Source organism: Cebus imitator, unplaced genomic scaffold (genome assembly GCF_001604975.1).
Source record: "Cebus imitator isolate Cc_AM_T3 unplaced genomic scaffold, Cebus_imitator-1.0 Scaffold94, whole genome shotgun sequence".
Taxonomy (NCBI): Eukaryota; Metazoa; Chordata; class Mammalia; order Primates; family Cebidae; genus Cebus; species Cebus imitator.
The window spans coordinates 5,343,804-5,355,996 of record NW_016107409.1 but is presented as its reverse complement, the minus strand read 5'-3'; the positions used below and the strand labels follow the sequence as shown (position 1 = coordinate 5,355,996).

General features: G+C 49.1%; 1 protein-coding gene across 1 annotated transcript in view; it reads right to left on the bottom strand.

The window, feature by feature from the left end:
* Nucleotides 1–532: 532 nt before the first annotated feature.
* The window catches only part of ERICH6B (glutamate rich 6B), an 80,376-nt gene continuing 68,715 nt past the window's right edge, over nucleotides 533–12,193 (bottom strand). Inside the window, exons 12-15 of the mRNA XM_017535994.2 lie at nucleotides 9,692–9,777; nucleotides 9,361–9,513; nucleotides 4,028–4,253; nucleotides 533–937 (exon numbers count right to left, since the gene is read on the bottom strand). Of these exons, the coding sequence (XP_017391483.1) occupies nucleotides 719–937; nucleotides 4,028–4,253; nucleotides 9,361–9,513; nucleotides 9,692–9,777 (684 nt within the window). The 3' untranslated portion in view covers nucleotides 533–718. The remainder of the gene's footprint in view (nucleotides 938–4,027; nucleotides 4,254–9,360; nucleotides 9,514–9,691; nucleotides 9,778–12,193) is intronic.

The following is a 12,193-nucleotide window of genomic DNA, read 5'->3' as shown; positions in this document are numbered from 1 at the left end:
GGCACAGTGCTTATGAGGCCTGCCTGGTTCGTGCACACGCTCGGTAACCATAGGGAGCGTCATGAGCAGGAAGACCTGAGAAGCTGAAGGGGCTGTGCCTTTGCGGCCCGAGGAAGAGCAGACACAGCCTAGAGCCGCAGACCTGACAAACCCTTCCTGGGAGCTGCCCAGACCTGAAGGAAGGGCCAAGCTGACAGTAATTGGAGTGACGCTTACTGAGTGGCTCCTACGGGCCAGACCCTGTTCTCGGGACTGTGTGTGTATTAACTAATTTAATACTCCCAACTCTGTGGTGATAGCTGCTATTTCTAGGCCCATTTCACAGAGGAGGAAACCGAGGTATAAAGCTACTTGCCCGAGATCTCACAGCTAACAAAAGAGCTTTAAGCACAGTCGTTGTTCCAAGGCTGGTTCTAAAAGCCACATAAGAACTTCTGCAGAGCGAGTGACTGGGAGCAGGCAGGACAGGCATTGACATGTCACTGAAATGACAACTTGAGTCCGTGCTGTCGATCAGGGCTATGAAGCCTTTCTGTGCTCAGCCACAGATTCTGTCAGTGCCCCCTGCCAAAAACGTTTATTTCTAACCAAGGAGCTTCGACAGGTCCCTAATTACAAACCAACTCTTATAGCATGTCAGCAGCTTTTGGGTTTTTTTTTCCCCCTGGAGCTCCCAAGGTCTCCACCTTCCCAAGACATTTGCCAGAAAAGCCCCGCCCTAAAACCAGGATTGAGGGTGCAACGACTTCAGGCACTTGTTGTCCATCAGCGACATCCTGACGGCCTCTGTGAAGTTTTCCAGATCAGGGATCGTTACGTAATTCAGGAGCCTGTTCACTTTCCCTAGAAGGACCCGGATCTTCTGGGCTGTTGGGCCGGGTTCTGCCTCCAGGATGGCTGTCTTCTTCATTTCGCTCAGCACCTCTGGGATCACAAACTGCGGGATTTACAGAGAACTGCTGAGGATCCACGCTGCCTGGGCAGTGCCCCACTCCCTCCCCAGGCCAGGCGTCCTGTGGCCAGGACCAAGTGTTCCCCGAGCCTTCACCCGAGAAAGCAGATCTGTGTTCCCAGACCTGCCACCTGCCGCCACCTTGCTGCTTCCAAATACACTCACTCGGCTGGAGTTGTGGTCACGTGGACCAAGGTCATGTAGGCTGAGGCCACACCCACACCCGGCCCTAACCGGAGGGAAGGCAGCTCCGGTGCCCTGGCATGACCTGCCTTCCAAAGGCCCTGCTCTCCTGGGGCAGCCGGGCTTCTCCCCATGGGGTCCTGACCATGGGGCTAAGCTGGGGCCCTGGGAGGGCTGGGATGCCTCACAGTGGCTTCCTGCAAGCCCCGCCTCCACCTTCAGCTCCTTGGGAGTGTATCTGGGTTTTGTTCAGAGGAAGGCCTGGCCCAGGGAGGCCGCCTCTGTGCTAAGTTCTGCCTGGGTCTGAAGCCTGCAAAAGACCGAGGACAGAATCTCCTGGAGGGGATCATACAGGGCGATACCCGTGCGCTCCAATCCTATGCGTATGAAATGTCTTCACACAATATTGTGATTGTTTTAGCCACACAGTAACCCATGTTCATCTTATAGAAGACCGTGGGCTCGGACCACAGGCTGGTGTCATCCAGGAAGTGGAGAGGCCAGGCGCAGAGGTGCCTGTTCTTCCCTGGGCACGCTGCTGCCCGCCTGGGCTGACCCTGTGCCAGGCTCTGTCTCCTTTCTTTGGCTCTGATTAGTTACAGTGGTGCTGAGTTGCTTCATCTGGGACATGCCCGGCACAGGTGCAGCTGCCCCTCCCCGGGACTCCAGCTCTCCAAGGTATCAGGCTCCCTGGTCTCTCTGTCCACTGCAGCCCTTCATGCACTCTTGCTGGGCACCACCTTCCTGCCCCCACCCTCCTCCCTCCACCATTCAAAGACTGGTGCCCCGAGCCCTCATGTTGTCCAGCCCCAGCAGGTCCCGGCCATGGCAGGAGTAGGAATCAGCCACTCGGGCTTGGTAGTGCTTGCCTCTTCTTCACTGGATTGGCTGCTCTGAGAAATCCAGGCTAGGCAAGGATGCTGGGATGCCATTATTCACCTGCAAAATAGGAGGCCTTGGCAGGCGAGGGAACCTAGGGGGGCCGGCAGGCCAGACCTGTTTGGAACTTTCCCAGTTTTAGCACTCAGAGTCCCATATCCCAGAAAACTCCTCCGTTCTGGGCAAACCAGGGTGGCTGCGCACCCTAAACCTAGCAGGCTCCTGTTTCTCTTCTCAGATACTCTGTACACAGCTGCATCTGTTCTGCCACAGTCTGCTGTTATCAGCCTGGTGCTTCAGCTGCTTCACTCCCAGGGGCATGTTTGTCCATCTGTCTGCACAGGCAGTCCTGCTCCCAGGGACCTCTCTGGAGGGGGGTCTGTAAGTGGAGCCTTCCATGTGGATTGGGTTGGGGGAGCTGAGAAGGAACAGAACCTTGCTTAGGCCTCATTGTGGGAGCCAAAGACACCCTCATTCCTCTCCTTGAATCTGGTACTCAGGAAGGGCCTCAGGAACCTGCCTTCTTCCCCCACCACAGTTGGAGCTCTGGGGGTCCAGCCTCAACATTTCAAGTAGGTGGAACTGTGTCCCCCAAAAGCGATGCCTAAGTCCTAACCCCAGTGCCGGTGAATTTGACCCTATTTGGAAACAGGGTCTCTGTGGATGTGATTAAGCTAAGGCTCTCAGGATGAGCTCCTTCTGGATTTAGAGTGGGCCCTAGATTCAATGACTGGTATCCTTTTAAGGAAAAGGAGAAGGAGGTTTGACACAGACACACAGAGGAGAAGGCCACATCAAGGTGGAGGCAGACACTGGAGTGATGCCACCACAAGCCAAGAACACCAGGAGCCACCAGAGCTGGGAGAGCAAGGAGGTGTCCCCCCATTGGAGACTCCAGAGGATGGTGGGTCCACGGACACCTTGATCTCAGACTCGGCACAGAGTCTGAGAGAATAACCTTCTGTTATTTCAGGCCTCCTAGTTTGTGCTGATTTGTTCTAGCAGCCTTAGGAAACAGACATCATTGCTCCTCTCCTGCCTGCCTGGGCAGGTGCCTCAGACTTCCAGGGGACCATCTGTTTAGAGATGAGTGTGTCTCGGGGGAAAGGAAGAGGACACAGCAGCAGGGCTGGGGATACAGATTCCCACCCTTGTTTCTGGACCTGACTTCTGACACAGCTGCTGTGTCAAGTGCAATAATGCATGTTGACATCTTCGTTTTATTGTCAGGATCATATGCTTGGCTCAAGTGACCCTCCTGCCTTAGCATCCCAAGTAGCTGGGGCTACAGGTGCAAGAGCCACCATGCCCAGTTAATTTTATTTATTTATTTATTTATTTTTTGAGGCAGGATCCTGCTCTGTCACCCAGGCTGGCATGCAGAGGTGTGATCTCAGCTCACTGCAACGTCTGCCTCCCAGGTTCGAACAATTCTCCCAACTCAGTTTCCTGAGTAGCTGGGATCAAAGGTGTGAGCCACTGGGGTCAGCTAATTTTTTTGTATTTTTAGTAGAGATGGGGTTTCACCATGTTGGTCAGGCTGGTCTTGAACTCCTGGCCTTAAGTAATCTGCCTGCCTTGGCCTCCCAAAGTGCTGGGATTACAGGTATAAGCCACCACGCCTGGCCCATGCCCAGTTAGTTAAAAATTTTTTTGTAGAGAAGGAGTCTTGGTACGTTGTCCAAGCTGGTCTCAAACTCCTAGGCTCAAGGGATCCACCTGTCTTGGCCTCCCACAGTCCTGGGGTTACAGGTGCAACTCATTCTTCCCAGGCTAGCCTGAGCATTTTGATGTGAATTTCCTCAGAGCCTAAGGCCACAGTGCTGGGAAGTTGCATGAATGCAATTGTATGTACTTAAACATCAGGCAAAGCAAAGTGGCCTTGTTTTTGTATGGGTTGGCATATATAGAACAAGCCTGGAGACCCGTGGCATGGGCCCGTCCAAGTCAGCAGTGGCCTTTGTACAGGTGAGCACCCCACCTGGTGGAGGGTGTAGGGAGTCGTGCCCTTACCTTGTACCTGGTGCCCAGATTTAAACAAATCCGCTTCTGTTCATAGGTGAAGCAGAAGATAATCTTATCCTGGCTCCTTATTTGTACCTGGATGTACTCATTGATTTTCATGGAGATGGGCCAGACAGGGGGTGCGTGGACATGGATGTTCAGGTTCCACCAGTTCCAGGCCTTCTGGTGTTTGTCTTTGGGGAAGTAGTAGCCCAGGTTGGAGCTCAGGTTCAACCTGGACAAAGAGAAAGCACATCAGGCAACCAAGGCGCTCAGCCCCAGGCTGCTGCTGCTCCTCCTCTCCTTCCCTTTCATTTCCCCCACTTGGCCGCAGAAAGACTGACAGGGACTTGATGGGTAGGAGAAGCTCCAACATGGACAACCAACCCAGCACCAGGCGCTGTCCTCTGTGCTGGCCTCACCGTATGGCCCCGCCCCACCCCCTTCCCTCTCCTTTAGTTTCTGGCACACGTAGCCTCTTCCTGCTCACAGCTTTGCCATGCTCTGCCCTCTGTTTGCAAAGATCCCCTGCCTCACATGGCATGGCTGGCGCCTACTTATCCTCTAGGTCTCAGCTTAGATGTCACCTCTTTGGCCTGAGCAGCCCCCCGGTTCCCTACGGGACTGTCCGTTGCCATGCCTTGTTAGTTTCCTTCAGATAATTTAGGAATAGATAAAAATTCTCATTGTTCACTGAGTTAGGTTCTAGAAAGCCAGCGATTTAGCAAATACCGAACCAACCCATAGCTCCTAGGGGAGACACACACACACACACACACATCTCACATAGGTTATCATCTTAAATCCTAAAAGCAGCCCATCCTGCTAGATATTGCTTTTTAATTTTTATTTTGTTTTTTGAGATGGAGTCTCGCTCTGTTGCCCAGGCTGGGGTGCAGTGGTGTGATCTCGGCTCACTGCAACCTCTGCCATCCAGGTTCAAGCAATTCTCTGCCTCAGCCTCTCGAGTAGTTGGGATTACAGGTACCCACCACTATGCCCAGCTAATTTTTGTATTTTTAGTAGAGATGGGGTTTCACCATCTTGGCCAGGCTGGTCTTGAACTCCTGATCTCGTGGTCCACCCACCTCAGCCTCCCAAAGTGCTGGGATTACAGGCATGAGCTACCACACCCAGCCCAAGATACTGCTTTAAAAAAAAAAAATTCTATTTTACAAAAAAGAATAGGAGGCTCAGAAGTATCATGTGACTTTCCAGAGGCTATCCCAGTAACGGTGGGATGCTGGAGCTGGGATTCAAACCCTGTCCCACCAGCCCCAGAGCTGCATTCTTGCACTACGCTGTCCTGTCCCCCATACCTCTGTCTCTGCAGGAGAGCTGAGCAGGAAGGCAGGGCCTGGTCTTGTTCAATCTCAGCCGGCAGTGTGCACACTGGGAAACTCAAAACTTCCCCCTGCTCCGGGCACACTGTTCCACATGAGTGATATATATGTATGTATGTATGTATGTATTTCCCTAGGAGCAAGGAGTTCCATTCAGTGCCCTCAATGACTTTATAGACTATAACTAATATGAATCATGAGAACTAACTGTATTTGTCCATCATCTGTTCTTTCTCACTAAAACACAAACTTCTGAGGGCAGGGACCTTGTCTGTCTGCTGTTCTGCTGAATTCCTGCTGCCAGCCCTATGCAGGGCACCCACATTGATAGGTACAAGGGAATGGAGGGTGGATGGGTTTCTCTCCCATTCATTCCAGATCCTACTCTCTGGGGCTTGCCTGCCTTCTGAGCCACCCTCTTTTGGCATTTCAAACCCATCGTATCTCTCTGGCCCTGGGTTCTGCTTTTCCAATCCCAACAGGGCACTTCCTAGAATTGGTGCCCTTGGGGAAGCGGCATCTCTGGGGAATGACATGAGGAAAGGAAGCGATGCTGAGGCCTGGATTAGTCTGGAGAAGGAGGGCTTGGGGAGCTTGGGTTACTCAGTCTGCCAGGCCTTGTTTGGGCTGTCCAGGGCGTGGCGATGTACTGTACTTTATCTAGAAATACCTATTCACTCTAAGTTTTGCCTTTCTTTGAAAACAACCCTTGATGTTGTTGCATACATGATAGGCTTTGACGCCTATAGCTGCCTACGCATTCCTTCCAGGGCATGTATACTTTTTTCCCCAAGATGCAGGGCCTGGGTCTGGGAGGTTTTGATGTGGAGATCTACCTGTCTTGCATCCACCCTGGACCAGACTTCTGTAAGTTCCCCTGGGAAATTACCTGATACAGACAAACTGGATTTGTCTGCCTCGTTCTTTGGTTTCTCAGCTCCCTCTGCATTTGGGGGTCACTTTGTATCTATGAACCTTTACAGAACAAGGGGCGTCATTGGAGTGAGAAGGTGGCTCAGATGCCTGCTACGGGCAGCCTTGCTCACCTCCGGGTGGACTTCCAGTCACTCAGTCCCAAGTCCCCCTGTTGCTTCCCACTGCCCGTTGAACAAAAAGCGAACTTCGAAGTCCTTTCGTCTTGAGGCCCAGCCTGTTCAACCTCATTCCTCCTCTAAATCAGAGGCTGTGTACACAGTAGCGAATTAAAAACCTGGGCTCTTTGGTACCAAAATTATAAAAATAGCAAATGAACAAACCAAAACCTGGGCTCTGGAGCCAGGCTCTCAGTTCAAAGTCCGCCTGTGCCACTTGCAAACTGTGGCCATGGGCCGGTCACTCCACCTATCTCTGTCTCCGTTTCCTGAACTGTAAAATGCAGATCGTAACAGTACTTTGTTCAGAGGGCTGTGTAGGGATTAAATGTCTATACACAGCAATAACTGAGAAAACATTAACATTTCCTTGTTATCATTGATGGAGAGGAGAGCACAGAGAGGACTCTTCTTCACTTTGGGGAGCAGATCCTGCTAGCTTTTAACCTTTTAAATGGCTCCCATCAGAGTTCTCAGAGATGGGCAGGCTGCATGGTCTTAGCTAACTCTTAACCAGTCAGTAACAAGAGACCAAGAAGCTCCTATTTCAGGTGGCTATGGACTTCCCTGAAGCCCTTAGACTTAAACGCCAACTTACAGTTAGCCTTTCCTTATTTACATGCTAAAAAGCGCACCTGGGGTGGGAGATTGAAAGTGCTAATGCTACTTCAGATGAAGGAAGGAGCATGTTGAGCCACTGTGGCAAGCACTAGAAAAACTGCCCCTATACATGCCCTGTCATAACCCTTCCCTATAGACAGACCCTAGAAAACCAACCCACACATTACGCTCAGGGCGTAGCCGACTCCTTTTCTTAGTGCTGGCTCCCTTGTGCACAAGCTGAAATAAACTTTCCTTTGCTGCTGTGTTTGGTGATCTCTCTTGATTTCTATCCTGGGAGATCCAAAGAACCTAGGATTCCAGTAGCAACACTAGGCCATCCCCTACTCCCTAGGAAATAGATATGGTAAGTTCTCATTGCTTAGGAATAGATATGGTAAATATGGGTGCCCAGCTCTGGGCTAAGTCTCCCTTAGGAAGATGGGATCGGGAACATCTAGGAATGGTCAGAATTGGGAAGTTCCTGCTCAGGGGGGTAAAAAGATCCTGACCTGTGGAATGAATAGAACCCACCCACCGAGGACCCTGGGTTTGGACAGGCCTCAACACTGTGTGGGACCCTGATCCCAGGTGGGAAGCCTGGCCTGAGACTCCTTGGGCTGAGAGTCAAGGGCAATGCTGAATTTTAGCTTCCACACACCTGGCAAAGGACAGCCACGCCTTCCATCTTCCCTGAGGAAATGAAAATCAAAAGTGACCTAAGAAATATTCAGCTCTTGAAATAGTTTGGCTCTAAGTCCCTCCCAGTGCCCGAGGTACCGCGGGGAAGCCCTGTTAGTGCTGAGGAAATTCTAGCAGTTAGGGTTGGGGCCTTGGCCAAGTGGCTTTGTGTTGACAAATGACTCTGGGAGGCTTTGCCATAAAATCTTCTAGTGTCAATGACACTGCAGTTTTGCTGAAGAATTCCCTCAGAGACCGAGCTCTGTGGGTAACATTTTTCTCTGGAGCAGGTGTCTCTGGGGAAGGAATCAGTTTGGGTGGGGCAGTCTATTCACAGAGGCGGGCCCTGTGCATCTGTCTCTCATCCAGATGCTCATGTGCAGAGGTGCCGGGACGTGCTGGTAGGACTGAGAGGAGGAGCTCTTCCCTTCCTGATGTTGGTTTGCTTGATGATCTGTCACCAGATCCTCTCTGAGGTAATTAGCTGAGAGTTTCTTGCCCCAACTCCTTTGTGCTTTCTGTACCCAAGATTTTGGTCCACTTCTTGGAGAGCATTTTCTATATACAGGGCGTTCGGGGAGGGCAGATACTTCCACGAAGAAGACAATCAGGAAACGGTGTGTAAAAAGGCTCACAGTAGAGAAAATATTGTTAAAAACCAAACTCTGCAGCTTGAAAATCCTTTTTTTGGAATTATGTTTGGCTTTGACTAGCAAGAAGAAAGTATAAAGTTGATCCAAGATCGTTTAAGCCCCTTGGCTGGGCGTGGTGGCCATGCCTGTAATCCCAGTACTTTGGGAGGCCAAGGCGCGTGGATTACCTGAGGTCAGGAGTTCAAGACCAGCCTGGCCAACATGGCAAAACCCCATCTCTACTAAAAATACTAACATTAGCCTTGAGTGGCAGAGCATGGCTGTAATCCCAGCTACTCAGGGGGCTGGGGCAGGAGAATCACATGAACCCAGGAGGCGGAGGGTGCAATGAGCTGAGATCGCGCCACTGCACTCCAGCCTGGGTGACAGAGCAGGACACCATCTCAAAAAAAAAAAAGTATAAATCCCCACACCATGACCTCTTAGAAAGAGGAAGGGAAGGAGAAAATCCTGAAAAGAGAGTCCTTGCCTTAAAGAGATGGGGAAGCATTTTGAAGTGACTGAGTTGTCTTGAATTGGTAAGATGGTTTTCCACCATTACCAGAAATGGGAACTTAAGAACTAAGTTCAGTTATAGTGAAATATTTAGAAGTCACCTTTTGGACCACGGACTCTATGCATGTGTCCAAACCCTCACCAAACCCTCCTCTCTGAGGCACCCAGAACACGGAGGCACTGGGTCTTCCTAAGGTAATTCTCACAAGGGTGACTCTCAAGAGGTGCTTAGGAGATGAAACCCATAGAATATGGTTGCTGTGGAGACTTGACTGCTGTTTCACCCACGGGGGAGCAATGGTGACCTACTCTGAGGTCAGGGACCTGACAAACTGGTCCATCATGGTGCTCATTCTCCCATTTCCAACACGTGGAAGTCTGAGGCAAGGAGAGAGGAAGTTCATCCAATCTGGGGGCCTCAATTTTTCCAGCTGCTTTTCCATGGGCAGGAGTGTTAGGGACTTATGAGCCAAGCTTACCAGATGTCTCTCTTTTCATCATAGAAGGTGGCATTGCCTGAGTTGTTGATAAGGGCCCGGATCCACCCTTTTAGACTGTCTTCCAGAATGATGTATGTGAACTTTTTCATTTTCACATGTAAGATGAGCATAGCCAGGTTTCCTGATGGATAACTGGGAGAAGGTTAAGGCACAAGCAGTCAGTCGTTGGGATTCGCTGGAAAAGGAAGGGCCCTGCAGATGATCCAGGCTTCAGTCAAACCTCCCACCTCAGTCAAACCCCACACCCTGAATCAGACATTTTAGGTGCCAATATATGTCAATACGGGCATCCCTGTGCTTCTGTGGATACTGTATCTGGCCTGTCCCATCAGGAAAGAAAATCTGATAGACATTCTCGTTGGGGTAGAGAATTAATTTTCCATCACCTTGATGCACCTGGGAAGAAAAGACAAGCCTATGAAAAGTGGGAAAAGTACATGGGGACCAACTGTCCTATTGCAGAGCATGGTGTGGACCACATCTGCTTGCTCCCTGATGCCACATGCTACCTCACCAGCTTTCTGGGGAGCTGCGGGGCTTCCGTTTACTTGTCTAGGCAATGGGGAGGCTGAACTGGATCTGTGTGTGTTTAGGGTTTAAACTGTCATTTCAGTCACTCCAGTGGTTATTGATTGTATTAGTTTCCCAGGGATGCTGGAACAAAGTCCCACTAACTGGGCAGCTTAAAACTACAGAGATTTAATCTCACTGTTGTGGTGGCTGGAAGTCTGATATCAAAGGATCCCCAGGGTTGGTTCCTTTTAGAGGCTTTGGGGAAGAATCTCTTCCATGTTCTCCCTTGGCTTTTGATGATAGACAGAGATCCTTGACATTCCTTGGCTTATAGATGCATCACCCCAACTCTGCCTCTATCTTCATGTGGTGCCCTCTGTATCTTCACATGGCGGTCCTCTTAGGAGGACACCATTTTGGATTAGGGGCACACCTACTTCAAGATGACCTCATCTTAGCTAATTACATCAGCAAAGACTATTTCCAGATAAGGTCACATCCTGAAGCACTGGGGGTTAGAACTCCGACGTCTCTCTTTCAAGGGAACGCAATTCAACCCGTTACACTGGTATACTCAAGTTTTTTATTTTTTCTTTAATCAGTTTTTGTAAATTATTTTTCTAGAAAATCGTTCATTTTATGTAAACGATCAAATTTATTGTCATAACAATTTTAAGTTGATACTGTTTTAAAGAAATCTCTACTGTCTCTGTCCTGTCCTCATTCACTGTATTATTTATACCTTCTGAATCAACCTTGTCAGAAAGTTTGCCTATTAGTCTTTTCAAAGAACCAAGTTTTTGTTTATTTTATTATTCCTTTGTTTTCTATTTTATCAATTTCTGCTTATATCATTATCATTTATATCCTCTGCTTTCTGTGGGTTTTCTGTTATTCTATTTCTAATTCCTTAAATTGAATACTGAACTCTTCTGCTTTTATCTTTCTTCTTAAGATCTTCCTTCTACTCCTCCTTCACGTCCTCTTCCTCCTTAATTAGATAAAGCACTTAAAAAAAAAAGCCTCTGGCACCCAATATTCCCAGGCAGTCTTCCATCCAAGTAGTAACCAGGCTCAACTCTACTTCTAAGATTAGGCAAGATTGAAACCATTCAGGGTGATATGGCTGTAGATTTTAACATGTGTGTTTAAAGCTGTTATGGTTTGAATGTGTTCCCCCAAAAACATGTGTTGGAAATTTAATTCCCAATGCAATAGTTACGGGAGATGGGGGCCTAATGGGAGGTGTTCAGGTGATGGTGCTGGGACCTCATGAATGGATTAATGTAAATTATAAAAGACCTTGATGGCCTGGCGCGGTGGCTCACATGTGTAATCCCAGCACTTTGGGAGGCCAAGGCGGGTGGATCACGAGGCCAAGAGATTGAGATCATCCTGGCCAACATAATGAAACCTCGTCTCTACTAAAAATACAAAAATTAGCTAGGTGTGGTGACACATGCCTGTAGTCCTAGCTACTCGGGACGATGAGGCAGGAGAATTGCTTGAACCTGGAAGGCGGAGGTTGTAGTCAGCTGCAATCATGCCACTGCAATCCAGCTTGGTGACAGAGCGAGACTCCGTCTCGGGAAAAAAAAACACCAAAATAATAAAATAAAAGGGCTTGAGGCTACGAGTCTGATCTCTCGCTCTTGTTCTCTCTCCCACCCTCGTTTTGCTTTTCTACCGTGGGATGATGAAACAACCCCCTTGCCACATGTGACCCCTCCATCTTGGACTCTCCAGCCTTCAGAACAATAAATTTCTGTTGACTGTAAACTACCCAGTCTGTGGTACCTGTTATAACAGGATGAAACAGACTCAGAAAAAAGCTGTAACATTCCCCTCAATTTACTGTTTTAGCTGTTTCCCTTAAGTGTATTTACCTTTCATTTTACTCCATTCTAAATATTTTCAAATTTGACACATAAGTTATTTACAAGGATGTTCTTAAATTTGCCAATATATAAAGCACTTTTGGTTATGTTATTACTATTCTTGATTAAAAGTCACTGGGGCAAGGAAACATAGGCTGTACAGTATGAATTCTTTTGTGTTTGCTGAGATTTGTTTTGTGACCTAGCATGTGATCAGTAATAGCAGATGTGCCGACTCTGTGGCTCACACTTGTAATCCCAGCACTTTGAGAGACTGAGGTGGGCAGATCACCTGAGGTCAGGAGTTTGAGACCAGCCTAATATGGAGAAACCCTGTCTCTACTAAAAAAATACAAAAATTATCTGGGCATGGTGCTGCATGCCTGTAATTCCATCTACTCAGGAGGCTGAGGCAGGAGAAT